This window comes from Stegodyphus dumicola, chromosome X1 (assembly GCF_044657685.1).
Source record: "Stegodyphus dumicola isolate Sdum_Otavi_A_Nest chromosome X1, ASM4465768v1".
Lineage (NCBI taxonomy): Eukaryota > Metazoa > Arthropoda > Arachnida > Araneae > Eresidae > Stegodyphus > Stegodyphus dumicola.
This window is the reverse complement of record NC_140780.1, coordinates 66,735,935-66,751,379: the sequence shown is the minus strand read 5'-3', so window position 1 is coordinate 66,751,379 and position 15,445 is coordinate 66,735,935. Positions and strand designations below refer to the sequence as shown.

At 32.6% G+C, this 15,445-nt stretch overlaps 1 protein-coding gene across 8 annotated transcripts in view; it reads left to right on the top strand.

Moving 5' to 3' along the window:
• The window catches only part of LOC118193211 (SH3 domain-binding protein 5-like), a 94,706-nt gene that overhangs the window by 11,116 nt on the left and 68,145 nt on the right, over positions 1-15,445 (top strand). For all 8 annotated transcript variants that reach the window (XM_085808043.1, XM_035364268.2, XM_035364267.2 and 5 more), the window contains exon 2: positions 8,503-8,565. In XM_085808043.1, the coding sequence (XP_085664169.1) occupies positions 8,503-8,565 (63 nt within the window). The remainder of the gene's footprint in view (positions 1-8,502; positions 8,566-15,445) is intronic.

Sequence of the window (15,445 nt, the reverse complement as noted above, 5' to 3'; positions counted from 1 at the left end):
GATAAATCAAAATTGCTGAAATATTTCATCAGAAAGCAGTTTTAAAAATTTTGCTAAATTATGTACGATTTAGACATAAATTAGCCTGATCAAAAAAATGCAAAACTCATGAGGCCCATTAGAACACAAGTGATTAAGGTCATTGAACCACAGTAGTTAAACCTGGCTCCAAATACTAATTAACGAGCTAACCGTACGGATCTTTTCGGGATTTTCCCTCCATGTGTAACATTAATACAAGTAATTTACCCTTATAAAGTACTCTCCCAAAACATTCTTTTCTTAAAATAGAGAGTCCTCGTATGTTTTGAGCTAAATGAAAGAAACATAAACAAAATTCGGATGCATGAAACGAACGCGAACCAGTTTCCTATAAATCCTACCTGAAGGCATTTTATCTTTCAGGTTGAGAGGCTTTGTCTGCTTTGCCTTTATTCATTGAAATCAAACAACAGTAAACAACGTCCCCTAATAACAACAAAAACCTAGCATCGGGGAAGGAAAGAGGTGATAAACAGTTCTTAAGTGAAAGGCTCTTTGTAAGTGTAAAGGAAAGTGTAAGTGTAGCCTGTGGCAACCGAATACCGGTAGTTCAACCGGTATTCGATCCCAGCCGAAAATGTTGAGCGCATGCGAATACGAGTCAGTTTTCCTACAAAAATCCTTCACGAAAGCATTCCTCACCTTATTCAAATAGCCCTCATCTACTCTGTCATATTCTAATAGCCTAACCTTTTCTACTAGACAGACGAATGTTTTTTTTTTTAATGTATGTCTCCTAATGGTGTCAAAAACTGCAGTTTTCTTCCCCCCCTCTTCAATGCAAAAAATACACATCAATCAATCGATGTTACTTTACATAAAATCTACCTTAATTTGTATTTTTTCCACTGTTTATGTACGTGTTGGAGAGTTTTCATATCCGTGAACTGAAACTTGACACGGACAATAAGCTTCTCTCTATTATAAGCGCAGAATGTTTCCATATTAACTTTCTCTGGAACGTTCAAAATTTAATATTTCGAGAATGTGATGGAAAGAAGTTTGCATGTAATATTAAAACATAGTCTCTAGTTTCTAGAAGTTTACTGTCACTAGTTTTTCAAATAGAAATATCGTTTATAATGTACATTAAGTTGTATATTAACTTATAGTAGCAGGGAATGAAACTCGAAAATCATTTCATTCAAGTGTCATGATCATTTCATTCAAATTTCTACAGCAACTGACACTGAAATATTTACATGATGGCATTAAATTGCTTGCTAATTAAAAGTTGTTAATAATATAACATTTAATTTTGTAACAAAAAAGCTTGCTTTAAACTGAATAATAACATTATCAAATATTAAATTTTTAGTTAAAATTTTAAGTTTATGAATTAAAACTGTGATAATTTATTAAATTTTCATAGACAAATATCTCAGCAATCCTTGTGAAAATTTAAAGGCTGTTCTAATTTAGAACTTAAAAATTTAAAGATAGTATTAATAAATTTGACATTTGTGAAATTTTTGAATGACGATATTGTGCATTTCTTTTGAAGCAATTAGACATGAATCAAAGACTGAATGATTTTAAGATCAAGCATTGTTATTAATAACCAATAAATAAAACAAAAATGCACATAATTTGACGTAATTGACATCCAACTTGGTAAAAAGTATTTCATTCTTACAACAAAAATTTTGAGGATACAATATTACTAATCGTGAAAGAAATGGGATATGTTTATATTATTTGATAAATTAAATAGAACAATAGTAATAATTATAGTTGTAACAGAAATAAGTGCCTTTATTTTATTTCTGACCCAACTTAATAATACTTTACACACCCAATCAGTTTGCAGGAAACATTTTTAAATACAAGGGGTGATCAAATAAAAAGGTACGAAATGACACGGTGGGTACAAATGTAGACTTTATTCAAAATATACACCATAGGCCTGAGCACAACGATCCCACTGATGAACAAGCTGCAGGATTCCTTGTTCTCAGAATTCCTGTGGCCGTGACGAGACCCAGTCCTTCACAGCATCCTTAAGTATGTTGTCCGAGTTGAAGCGGTTTCCTTTCAGGTGTTTCTTCAGTGGATCAAACACATGGAAATCGCAGGGTCACATGTCCGGACTGTAGGGCGGATAGTCCAACGTCTCCCACTTGAACTTGGCCAGTTCCATGTGTGTGACTCTGGAGATGTGTGGACGCGCGTTATCATGGAGCAGAACCACACCCTTCATGAGCAGCCCCGGTCTTTTGTTCTTGATGGACCTGCATAGGCGTCAGTGTGTCTCACAGTACACATTGGAGTTAATGGTTTTTCTGTGCTCGAGGAATTCCACAAGTACCGGACCTTGAACGTCGAAAACGACGGTGTGCAACACCTTGCCTGCTGTCAGCACAGCTTTGAACTTTTTATGAGGAGGTGACGACGCATGCTTCCACTGCATGCTGTTCTGCTTTGTCTCTGGCTCGTAGCGATGGCACCAGGTCTCATCACCTGTGACGATCCGCTCCATGAAAGCGGGGTCTTCCTGATACCTAAACAGATGTTGCAGTGCTAGCCCCATACGCAGTTCCTTTTGCTGCTCGGTGAGCTGCTTCGGAACCCAAGCGGCACACACCTTCCGATATCGCAACCTGTCGTGAACAATTGTCCACGCGGTTCCATAGCTAACATCCACCTTCACCACCAACATTCGCAATGTGGTACGCCGATAACTTCTCACTAGGTTGTCCACCTTGTCGATGAGAACGCTCGTGATGACAGTGATTGCCTGGCCTGGTCTCGGGTCATCACCCACATTCTCACGGCCTGCACGAAAACGGGCACTCCATTTTCTGACAGACATGTCAGAGACACATTTCTCCCCGTAAACTGTCACCATCCGGCGATGAACAGCTGCCGGTTTCTCACCTTCCGCTGTCAGAAATCAGATAACACCTCACTGCTCCTCAGTCGTCGAATTTTGCAACACGAACGCCATCCTCTCCTTATATGGACTGCTGCATCATTTGGACGGCGCTTTTGATAAGAGCCTCTGCTCTCTCCTGCACATGCGGGTGCCCGTGCATGCTCCGATTCCAGTCGTGGCTCCAATCGCATCCCGCGATGTCTCGCTACGCTTTTCCATGGCGGAATATGCAAATATTTAACTGTTACGTTTTTACGTTGTTTCGTACCTTTTCATTTGATCACCCCTTGTATATAGTTTAATTTCCACAAAAATCTCTACAGAAATTAATTTCAAATATTTAATGGAATTATAATCGTATAATAGACTTCTGTATTCATAAATGTGGTTATAAGAAGCATAACATGAAAATTAAATATTATTGTAGGGTTCCATAGAAACATTTATTGCTTTATATTGTAATATCTAGATTAATAAGAAAAGCTATCTTGCTGAAACGTCGTAGAAACTCTAATCCTTAATTTTTGCTTCATACAAACACCTCAGTAATAGAATAAGTCTGGGACATGGGGTAACGTTTTTACAGAACACAAGTTGATCATGGTTCATCCCTGCCCCAAATAATTCAAGGGGAAAATTAGGAGGATCTAAGCTTTGAATACGCTTCAGTATTACAACTCTCTCATCTTGAATGCTTAACAGACGGAAAACGAATAGGGAAAAAAAAATGTTTTTGCTGGAGGCAAAACCATTTTGAGACACCCTGAGTCTTGGATGCAAGCCCGTTTTGAGGACAAAAGTGAAAACTTTTGCCAGGCATTTTGGTCTGTTTTCGCCATCAAAGTGAAAACTGGCAATGGGTTATATTATTCAGGTTTATTAGGAATATACTGCCTGAAAGAACATCTTCCTCGTAAAGCTTCAAGTTTTTCATCAATTGTTATGAGCTCACCAACAGTGTAATATTTCTGGCAGTTATTCACAAACTCTTAAACAAACTCTGTTATAGGCTGAAGTTTATCTGATTCTTTCTCGACGATGCGAGCTCCTATGTCATCAAAACACAACCATCTTAATTAAAAAATATATATTATTTTTATAATTTTTTAAGCTAAAAACTCTAGAAATTGAATGTTATGATCCTAGAGACAAATAATATATGAATTTAAAAAAATCTACTCTTGCCCATTGTTCTGTAGGTGGTGGTCGCACTGTGAAACCACTGCACATCTAGGACTTTGAAACTTACTGAGGTAGTAGGGGGAAAAACTTACCTTTTTGCTATGCACGTTTTCAATAAATGAAGAAATTTATGAACTTTTTTTAAAAAATGTATGTAAGAATTGCATTATATATATATTTTTTGCATTATTTTAGAAAGTAAATCGTCAGAAAAAATTAAAAAATAAACATTTATGTAATTTTTCTATAGCAGTGAAAATATAAGTGCTTACACAATAAGGACGTTCAGATAAATGGATTAAAAAACTCAGTAAAATAAGGATTAAAAAAACCTCAGTGTTTTTCTTTTTTAATTTCAAAGAACTCTTTTTTTTTTTTTTTTTTTGTGTGTGTGTGTGTGTGTGTGGTGACGCTGTTCAAAGCATGTTTTGTCTTTTTGGTACATGCACAGAACCACATTGCACGTTTTGCCCATGTATCTTGTTCTATGAGGTTTCTTCCTTGTGCTACAAAATGTACACTGCCTGGATCTAAATTTCAATGGTATATGTCCAGCATTATTTAGTTTCTTTTCATCTGGCACATGAAATTTGTGGTTTTTTTTATGTTAATTGGGGGCAGGGCTTGTTTTTTTTTTTTTTTTTTTTTTTGGTTTTGGTACGGATCATTCGTTTTCCATTCATACTTATTTTATGTGTATTTTGTCCCAAAATATTCAGAAAATATTTTTAATTTAAATAAAACTTCATGCGATTTCTATTTTTAATTATAAAATCACAATGCTAGTTTGGGGAGCAAGTGTGTTGAGGTCAGAGAAAAGTCTCTGGAAAAGAAAGACCTTTTTACTGGGCAGGTGTATGTATTGTTTAGTAATATAATAACTCTGTGGTTTCAAAGCCCCTTATCTATATCTGGGTAAAAACAAATATTCCTATTTGAGAACCAAGCAAACGCCATTATGAAGAGCAGTGGTTTCAAGGCGCGATCACCGAGCCTCTAGAGGACTGTGATCACTGTGACACAATGCTCTAGTGGCGCAGTCATCGCGCCCTGAAACAACAAAGCAAATGCGATACATATAGAGGGTTTTTTTATATATATGCAGTTTAATTATTGCAATTTTTTATTGTTTATGATAGAAATCATGATGTGCGATGAATGGCATTTGAAATTTAAAGTTGTTTATATTAATGAAAGGAATTTATTTTGTCTCATTGAAAACGAATTTTAAAAGGCATCCGATTTGAAGTACTAAGACTTAAAACATGTAGGATTCTGCAGTCATTTTGTGTTATTTAGAGGTCAAAGATCAGTAATCAATTGATTGTCACTCAAAAATTTCGGAAAGAAGAGAAGAAAAAAATTCAAAAATTGGTGGTTTCAGGGCGCGACCACCGTGCACCAAAGGGTTAAGGTAAGAAAATTGATTCAAAGTAGCTTGAAAATTTTCAAAATTAAAAGATGCACAAATATTTTGTTATGCATTGTTGCTATGAAACATGCATGTTTTGTACCTTTTTTTATGTAATTATCCTAATATCGTTTTAAAATCAGTATCATAAATTACATGTCTACTTATCTGTTTTTTTTAACAGATGCTTTTTAGAAATTAAATATATATATAATGGCCATGTAAATCTGTAATGTTTCGGGTATCTAACTAAATGATAAGGCGCTTGTAATTAATTGCTTAGAAGTTATCTCTACATATTAAGGTTAGTTATCATTTAATCCTTACTGTGGATGTAAGAGGTACAACATAAAAATGTAAAAATTATCATAAAACTTTATTTCTTACAGCTATTGATACTTAAAATAATATAAAACAATGTACCACCTGTGGTGCTTCATCAGCTTATTGGAACTTTGTATTAAATACTGTTAATTAATTGGATTATAATTCCAGCAACTCTGTGCAGAGCTGCAACATTAACTGGGTCAGACAGACAAAGTGCAACTAGCTTTCAACGCATACCAATCTTGCCAATGTCAGGCACTCATGTCTGTTCTGATCACTGTTGCTCTCTCTTAGCAGGCAGCAGTGATGGCAATGGCTAAGCTTGTTACAGATCATGCTGGTTAAGATTTTGTTTCTCATTTTAACCTTTGCGGCTTGACATAAAATTTACATACTGGATTTAGAGATTACATTATGAAATGAGACAAAAGAATCAACATAAACCTAATTATTAATAAAACTTAAATGTCGCTAATCTTCTTTAAAATATGTGAGACTATTATAAGTGTAAATTTTGAGGGATTTTGTAATTTAATGCTAATTACCTAATGAATTTTACAAAGTTGATTTTATTCTCAAATTTGTTTTATAGTTATGCAAAGTATTATGTTTAATGTATCCTACTTACAGATTTATTTTGTTCTTAGAATGTTATTACAGAATTGAAGTTTAGGTATAGATAACCATGTAAGTTTATTCAGTACCTTCTGCTAGGTCCTTAACTTTTTTCATTAATGATCCTTAAAAATCCTGAAAAGTACTTGATTTCAGTGTGCAGAAATGTGTAATGAACCCTGTATGTCTGAAGTCTAATGGATCAAGGTGAAATGTACTGCTGTAAAAAATATTTTGGGTAAAAATTTACTCTACGGTAGGTACCCTTTGGTGAATCGTTTCTTTTTTGACGCCAAGATCAGTGCCAGGAAGGATCGACGGCAATTTCAAGATGGCCACTACACAAAACCAAAATCAGAAGTCAAAGACTTACACAAACTCAGTGTCCATGTACACATTGACTTATTTTCCCTTAAACAAAATCAGGAATCTAAAACAAATTTAAAACTCTCATTGTAACCAGAATAAATTCGCCACTGTCTTAACACACGGAGACAAACAAATAACCAAAAATAGACAGGAATAAATAACCAAAAACCTAACATAAAAACAATAAACATACCTTATCCCACCACCATCTCCTCCATCCTCCAGGTAAGCAATTCAGTTAAATTTTTCAGTATTTACGGAAAATCCCGTCGACTACGAGAGATGGCACCAAACCAATAAAACTCATTTACTGAGAACAAGAAAGAAAAAAAAGTTCTGTTCTTATTTTTCTTTCAAATTTCTATTATCATTTATATTTAATTTTTCAGAAAAAATTTCCATTATTTTTTATTTATTACTGCTCAGTTTTTAAACAAAGCGCCATTTTGTAGCCACATTTTTTTGAGGTCGGTAAGATTCTATGACTTTGGAAATATTCAACAGCATGCTCTTCTGTACTAAGCAGGTCCCAGATTCTAATCTTTTTTTTTTTTTTTTTTTCTCCCTCGAAAATGTGTGATAGAGGTAAAAAAAAAGGAGTCTTTACTCAAGAGTAATAACACTAATCGAGGTTACACTAAACCTAGCATGTTTGAAGATGACTTTCCATTTTTGGTGAAAAATTGCGTAGTTTGGCATCTTTTCTTTAATAGGCAAAAATAGTCTACAGGATTTTCCAAAATTACCAATTTTTTGTTTTTTCAGCAAAAATGGTCAACATTCATCCTCTTACTACCTCAGACATACTCAAATGATGGTACACACAACAAAATAATAGCAAGCTCAAAATCCAAGACCATACCACGCACGTGCAAGCAAACACAGCAACTGAAAAGAATAGTAAGAACCAAAAGCACAGCGGGGTTCCAGATTTCACAAACAAGCAATACTGCTTGCTGGTTTTTTTCAGAAGGGTTACTGTACTTTCAGAACTTGGTTTTTTCAGAAGGGTTACTGTTTCACAAGGGTTACTGTACAGTTAAGATAAGCCAATATTTTGTAACTGAGTGCCAATTAAAGAGGCCACTAAAAATATGCTAAAGTAAAACAGAGCATGAATGAAATAGGCAGGGTAAATTTTATTATTAAAAAGCATTTGAAGTTACATTTTGTCTTAAATTATTGTTTGAATTTTGAAATTGTGTATTTTACATATATTTTACACATGCATGCTTGAATTTCTAGTTAACTTAAGTTCTTATATATGTAATGTTTTGTGAAAGTGTTCTAAAGCTGCGAAAACAAGATCAAATTGTCAAGAAAATATGCATTACTAATCCAAAACATTCATTCTACCTTTAATAACAAACTGCTGAATTCCTTGCTCAAAAACTGTGCAGGATAATCATAAATATTCAATTTTCAAAAGCTTTTGATGATACATATTAATGAAAAATAAAGTAAACCAAAAGCAATTATGCTACTCATAGCAAAGATCTGTATGTACAGAGCAGTTGTATGCACTTTAAATTAAAATTGACTGCAGTGAGAAGATCAAAAATATATTTCCTATAATAGTGTGTAAATGTGCAAATAATTGTACACTTTTTAATTTTTCATCTTATTTTTATGAAATAGTGTAAAAAAATCTATAATACTCTCTTTTTTTTTCCTTTTCCAGATTGAACTTGAACGGCTTAATACTGCAACTGATTTGATTAATAAGTTTGAAATTGAATTGGATGTAAGAAATACTTTTATATATACATTTATATATATATGTAAACTTTTTTTGCATTAAAAATAAATGTTAAAACGAAAATTAAGTTTGCATAATTTCTGATATCTTCTTAACTCTCTGAGTGAACATGACTGCTTTTATCTGATCCTGAGATTTTTTGTTACTTGGTATATATTAGCTAATAGTTTAAGATATTTTGCTTTTCTTACTATCTTCAATAATGTAAATGTCATCTTAATGAATGTAAGTCTATGAAAATAAAATCTAAAATAAGTAATTAGAAATCTAGCTAATAAATACAGTTTAAATCCAGGTCTTTATGAGAAATCCAAAAACCCACGCTGCTCAGAGTGTTAAATCTGTATCAGAATTTGAAAGTAAATTATTTCTAAGAAAGGAAACTCTTAAAAAAATATTAATTATTTTCTCTTATGAAATTTTGGATGTAAACAAGAAAAGTTTTAATCAGGATGTGCACATTTAAAGCTTTGGTTATTTAAGACAACATAGTATTGGTATTCTAATATTCAAAACCTAATCTGCATGAAATTCTGCCATTAAAATCCTCCCTCTTGGTAAGTCTATGTAGCATGATATCTGGTAAAAAGTTAATTCAACTATGGCCAAAAAAACTGAAATATTTTTTGCATATTTAAAAATTGTCATTTTAACTTTTTTAATATATATGTAATATGTATTATTTGGATATTAGTAATAAAATTCACTGGGAAAATATAGACATCAATTATTGGAGTGTTTTTGCATGGTAATGCTTTTCTCTCAACTACCTCAAAAATGCAATGGACAAAGAAATGGAATTCTGTGACAAGAAATGAAATTTACTGCTTAAAGAAAAAATAGTTTAAATTGTGTCATTCATTTAGTTCAAATCTAAAATTTCTCCCCAAATGCCTTTCTTATATGAATTGTGTTGGAAAAAAAGTAAATTGAGGGAAACATTGTAAAAACTACGAGCTTTAACAATGCAGAGCGATAGATTATCAATCTGAAAAATTGTCATAGTAAAGCGATTGATGTACTGTTTTTTTTTTTTTTTTTTGTTTATTCACTTACCTGTAGCACACTTGTTCTAGTGTCCAAAAAATTTCTTAAGTTCAGAAGAATGAATGTTTGATTTTCCCACCAAAAGTTTCAAGTGGAAATTGATCTTAATGTAAGCGACAGAACAGTTCGACCAACGCTGGTGAATGAAAAATTTTACCCTCAATGTCCAAGGAAGATGCTAGTTTTAAAGAAAATATATACCACAAAGCATATGCAGTTTACCAAATTGTACCATATCCAAAATAACACTGAAAAATTTAAGAAACGGTGAAGAAATGTACTCTGGAGTGAGGAAACGAAAATATATATTTTTTTTCAGTGGATAGGAAACAGTTTGCCATCTTCAATGCCAGGCATATAATCCAAAATATGCAAGGAAAACTGTTAACCTTTTCCCGGGGGCTGGGACATATATGTCCCAAGCAAAGTGTACGGCAACTGGGGGCCCGGGACAGTTTTTCCTGGGTCGCAGGGGTAGGAATTCTAACGCTTGAGGCTTGAGGACTATTTTACGACACCCTAACGAGTGCCTTCTTTTGAGGGATTCCGCTAATGGGTAGGGGTAATTGTCCGTAGTTTGAACTCACATGGCCTGTTTGCGAATTCGGTGTCTTCCAGGAAATATTTTCTCAAGAGGAGAAAATAAAAAGACTAATTTGTTACTTCGATTCTTGCGCGTTTGCGCTTTAAGATCTTTCTTCAATTTTTTTTCCTTTTGCAAATACCGTTATAAATTCTTTGAGTTGATATTTATCATTTTTCCGAGTTCGGTATTAAATAATGGCTAAATGTAAAGGAAATTTTCTTTGTTTCATTCTTTTTGTAATTGTTTACTTCAGTTTATTCCAGTTTTTAATGTGCATGTAAAGGCAGTGTAATGAATATAAACGTTTCAGGTGATGAAAATTAATTTTAATGTTATTTCTAAATGACATACATTCCACGACTACTGTTTACTTGAGTGAAATTTTGCTTTGTTATGTTCTAAATTATAACTAGCGGCTGAGCGGATAAATTTTCTTTAACACTAATAATTCAACCTGGGTTCAAATTTCGAAGAACGGATTAACTGCATGAACCTTTCGTATTCGTTCATGTATATGAGCCAATTTCCTTCGAACGTCCTCCACGAAAGCCCCCTTCGATTGGGCAAATATTCTTTTCTTTAATCAGACGAATGAAAATAAAATTATATTCGAAATAAGAAAACTATATTTATGAGCGTCTCATAACTATATTTAGAAACCCTTCCTTTTATGAATAATTTTGATGAGAAAATGAATTTTGACTGTGCGATAAATGAAACACGAATTTTTATTAAAGCTGTTAGTAAAGAACATTTTATACTTCAAAATTTAAAAAAGTTTCAAAACTTATTAATTTATCCGTTGTTATATCAGGGTTCGTACGGTCCTCAAAAGTCCTTAAAAGTCCTTAATTTTTTCAAAAATGATTTTTGGTCCTTAAAAGTTCTTAATTTTGGCCAAAATGAATATATGGTCCTTAATTTTGCTCATTTGACATTTCTTATCATTTCTAATGATTGCCATTCTATGTGTGAATTACGATTTCTCATGAATATGGAATTAAAATTGCACGGCTCTTAACCAATCTGTTGGCGGATTTGCATTGCAAACAATTAAAAAAAAAAAAAAAAAAAAAAGCTACCCGAACGAAAGTATCAGTGTCTGATTGGCTATTCACCCAATCTTTCGAAACAGGTGTTATCTATAAATTTAGGCAGATTGTGACGAAAGCGTGAAGCCGGAAGTTCTTTAAGAGGCGAAAGTGATGATGAAGGTGCTCGAGAAAAAAAAGAAAAAAGGGGGAGGGGATTCTGAAAATATTTGCCAAAATTAGAGCAATCCCAACCTGGAAGGCCACAACCCTTCCGATGCCAATAGGAACGAGATGCCTGGAAAGTGCATTTTCAATAAACTGTGGCTTCATCAAGCTGACTACAAAGACTGGATATTGATGGATGGCAATCCTTAAATGTGGTCTTCGTCTGAAACAAATTGAAATTTCTAGAATGGGAGAGTCAGCGCTGAAAATTCACATGAAAATTAAGTTTCGTTTTATCATTTCAGTTTGTTTTTACACGGTTTTGCTTAGCTTAATTTCTGTGTTTGTTTCAATTAAGCCATAAATTAATTTATCACCTTCTACGGAGTTTATTCTCTTTTGCACATACCATATGTATGGGATATCGGGATTATGAGTTTATTTCTGCAGAGGGTTTGTTATCGATTTCGCGGGAAATCTGTTGGCTCCATTTCGATTTTAGGTCGCCAAGGGCAAATTCGCTAATGCTAGCCGATAAAAAGTGAAGTTCGGAAATATGTTTAGAAGCTTCAATAGACAATTAAGTATTTGTTTTAAACCTATTTTGTTGATAGTAATGCATAATTTTTGCTAATGGTGATACAATTATTAGTTGAAAATAACTAATTAAAATTTTTTTAATATCTTTAAAGCTGAAAACAACTAATTGAAACTAATTTTCCTGAATTAACTAGACGCAAAATTAACTTTCATGAATTACTAAAGTTATTGGGTAGAAGTTTAACTGAAAATATACATTCCGTATTATATATATATAATATAACAAGCAAGGTAGTTAGTACAATACTGTAAGACCAATTTGGTCTAGATAACATTTTGCGCAATATGCTGCAAAATAAGTAAAAAAGAAATTGTAGTAAGCTCGCCTAAAAGTTACCAAGAGCTTAATATTTATATGTTTACTTTATTAAACATTTCTTTCAATGTGAGTTGTTTGATTTGTTTTCTCTGCTAATACTTTAGACTAATACTATAGACATATAATTTCTTGTTCAGTTATTAAGTTCCATTGTTCAAGTCCTGTAATTGCTGTGTCGAGAATTCCGAATAACTTGTCAATCAAAATTTTTTTCTCGTTCAGTAACCTCTCTGTTACTTTCTTCTCTATCGGTAGCTGTATTTTCTGGATTTAGAAACCATACTACAGATTTCGCCCTCCGTTAATTGATTGATAATTGGGCATTGTCATCGCATTGAAAAACTTCTGTTTAACTTCGCTAAATTCTGCCGCCTGTTGCGGCCATGCGAGCTCTGGCGCTGGTTCTGGCTTTATGTGAATAACAAATCAGTTATTCTTAATTCAAGTAGCACTAAATATAATCGTTTGTCCTATGAGTATCATTAACAAAATCTAATTTTAGCATAAGGAAAGAAATTTCTGCTAAATCTCCCCTTGTCAACATTTTAGCGCATTAAATCTGTAATTGGATAATACTCTGTTATTTGGCGTCGCTGCATGATTCATCACTCAAGTTGTCATCCGTTGATAAACATGCGGTGATGAAAGCAAAATACAATAAATAATGATTCGCGATTTCGGCATCAAGGATATAAAATATTAGTTGGTGTAAAATTAACAAATGTTTCGGTTTGAGATTATGCCAAGCAGATACGCAGCTATGGAGTCAAGTTACTAATCACACAAATTTATGCTAAAATAATTATTTCTTCAATAATGAGATATTTTATTTAGCGCCAAACTGAGATTAAGAATCGGGATTTCCGACATGTTTTTTTATGATGAGAAAAAAAAATCTAATGCGCGTGCGTAAAGCATACCCCTTCCCTTCAAAAAAGCCCTAAAAAATTGGTTGGTGGTGGCTTTGAGGTCCGGATTTTAGATCATTCCAGATATTGGATGTCCGGATCTCGGACTTTGTACTGTATATTTATATATATATATATATACATCTTTCAAAATATAACTACCAGCATGGATTCACTCTTTTAAAATAATTCTACTTTAATTAAACTTAGGAGATAATATAATCAATTAATCAATATTGTTTAGGAAATAAATTATATATATATATATATATATATATATATATATATATAATAATCTATTTCCTAAACAGTATTGACTATATATATAGTAAAAAAATGTATATTTTCACTATTCAAGTATTCACTGTGACAAGTATTCTTATCTTGTCACATGAACAGGCCTCTGTAGAAAGGGGCTTCTCTGTAAATAAAGCAATTGAAATTGAAAATTTAAGTGACTCATCATACATTTTTCAAGGCACAGTATTTGATTACATAAAATTTTCTGGAGGTGATCTTAATATCGAAATTAATAAAGAAATGAGATCAGCAGCAGCTTCTGCAAGAAGTGGAGTTCGTTATTTAGAAGTTCAGTATTTAGAAGAACGTTCAGTATTTAGAAGAACAAAAATCTTTTAACTAAATCTGAAAATTCAAAGAGGAAAAGAAATATTATTGACAAAGAAATTGATTATATGAAGCAGAAGAAAAAATTTCTTCAAAGGGACATTAAAGATGTTAATGAAGAAGTAGATGCTTTAGCAGATGAAGCTGAGACCAGCAGGAAAATTGATTTGTTTATCAAAGCAAATGAACTTAGAAGAATAGTTAAAGGAAAGGAAATAGACATAAATAAATTAGATGTTAAAATAGCTGAAAAGATTTCAGATTTAAAAAATAGCACAAATATTATGTATCTTTTATTGTACAGTTTATTATTCTAGTATCTTTCAAAAAACCAAGGAAATAAATTGTATGTTTACAAATCAGTTATTTTAATCTGCAAAATATTCTTACATTGTGATTATAATAGTAGTTGACTGTGTTTAAATAAATATCAAATAAGTTAAATAATAACCATGTAAATCTCTAAAATAGTGACTGTTATTAGTGTAAAATACACTTATACATGTTTTTCAAGAGATTATGTTCCTAATTTAATGTTATCTACTTCATAACTTGTAGGGAGTTAGTTTAATTTTCAAAATTGTTTTATGGTAAGTATTAAATTGAATTTAATAATAGTGCATAATACACACTTCTGTTAGTTTCTTAAAGTGAAATTTACAAGCATGAAGTCGGTTGTATGGATAATTGCTTTATTCTATTCATTTTTTTGTTTGCTGATAGGTCCTTAATTTTTTCTTTGATGGTCCTTAAAAGTCCTTAATTTTCATGTAAGGAAATGTGTACGAACCCTGTATATGTTTGCGTCTCTAAGATGATATCTGTATCAATTCTTTCAGAAAGTAGATACGTTAGTTTAGATTAATTAAACATGGGAAAAACTGACGAAGGCTGCCTTTCTAAGGGAAATGATGCCTACCTATCGAAAAGGATGACTTCGAGAAGAACTTTTAAGGGAAACTATATCGTATTCATGTTTCACACGGGGCAAACAACGAAAACCAACCATGCAGCCAACGCAATCGCGTGGCCTCGAACCCAAGTCGAACTACCAGTATTCAGTGGTCTTGACCACTCAGTCACTGGTAGTGTTCAGAAAGTAATTAATTTTTACGTGATAACTGTATTTTGGAGGGAATCAAATGATATATTAGGATACTAAGGATGTATAGAGTAATTGAGATGTGTACTATTTTTTAGTTCCCTGAATTTAATCCTCAGTACGATTCTTTATTAATATTCATCAACTCAGTACGAATCTTCATTCTGAGCTTCATTACTCCGAAAGAAAGCAGCAATAAAAAGCTTGAGATCTGAAAATTTCGCATAACAATCTGATACCTCAAAGGCGATTTTAGCATTCTGAAAATGTAGATCATAAAAAACTGAAGAAATATTTCTCTATTCGACAAAAATCTTTATTTTTCAAAATTTTAATGGGTTCCTGAATATGCAATTTTGCTTTTAAAGAAAAAATGCAGCAACAATATAAATCGACGAACAACTATTTCCCTTCTATTCTAAGGTAAAAGCAATATATAATATCTCTAAGTGGTAAACCTAAATTTTTGTTATTGAA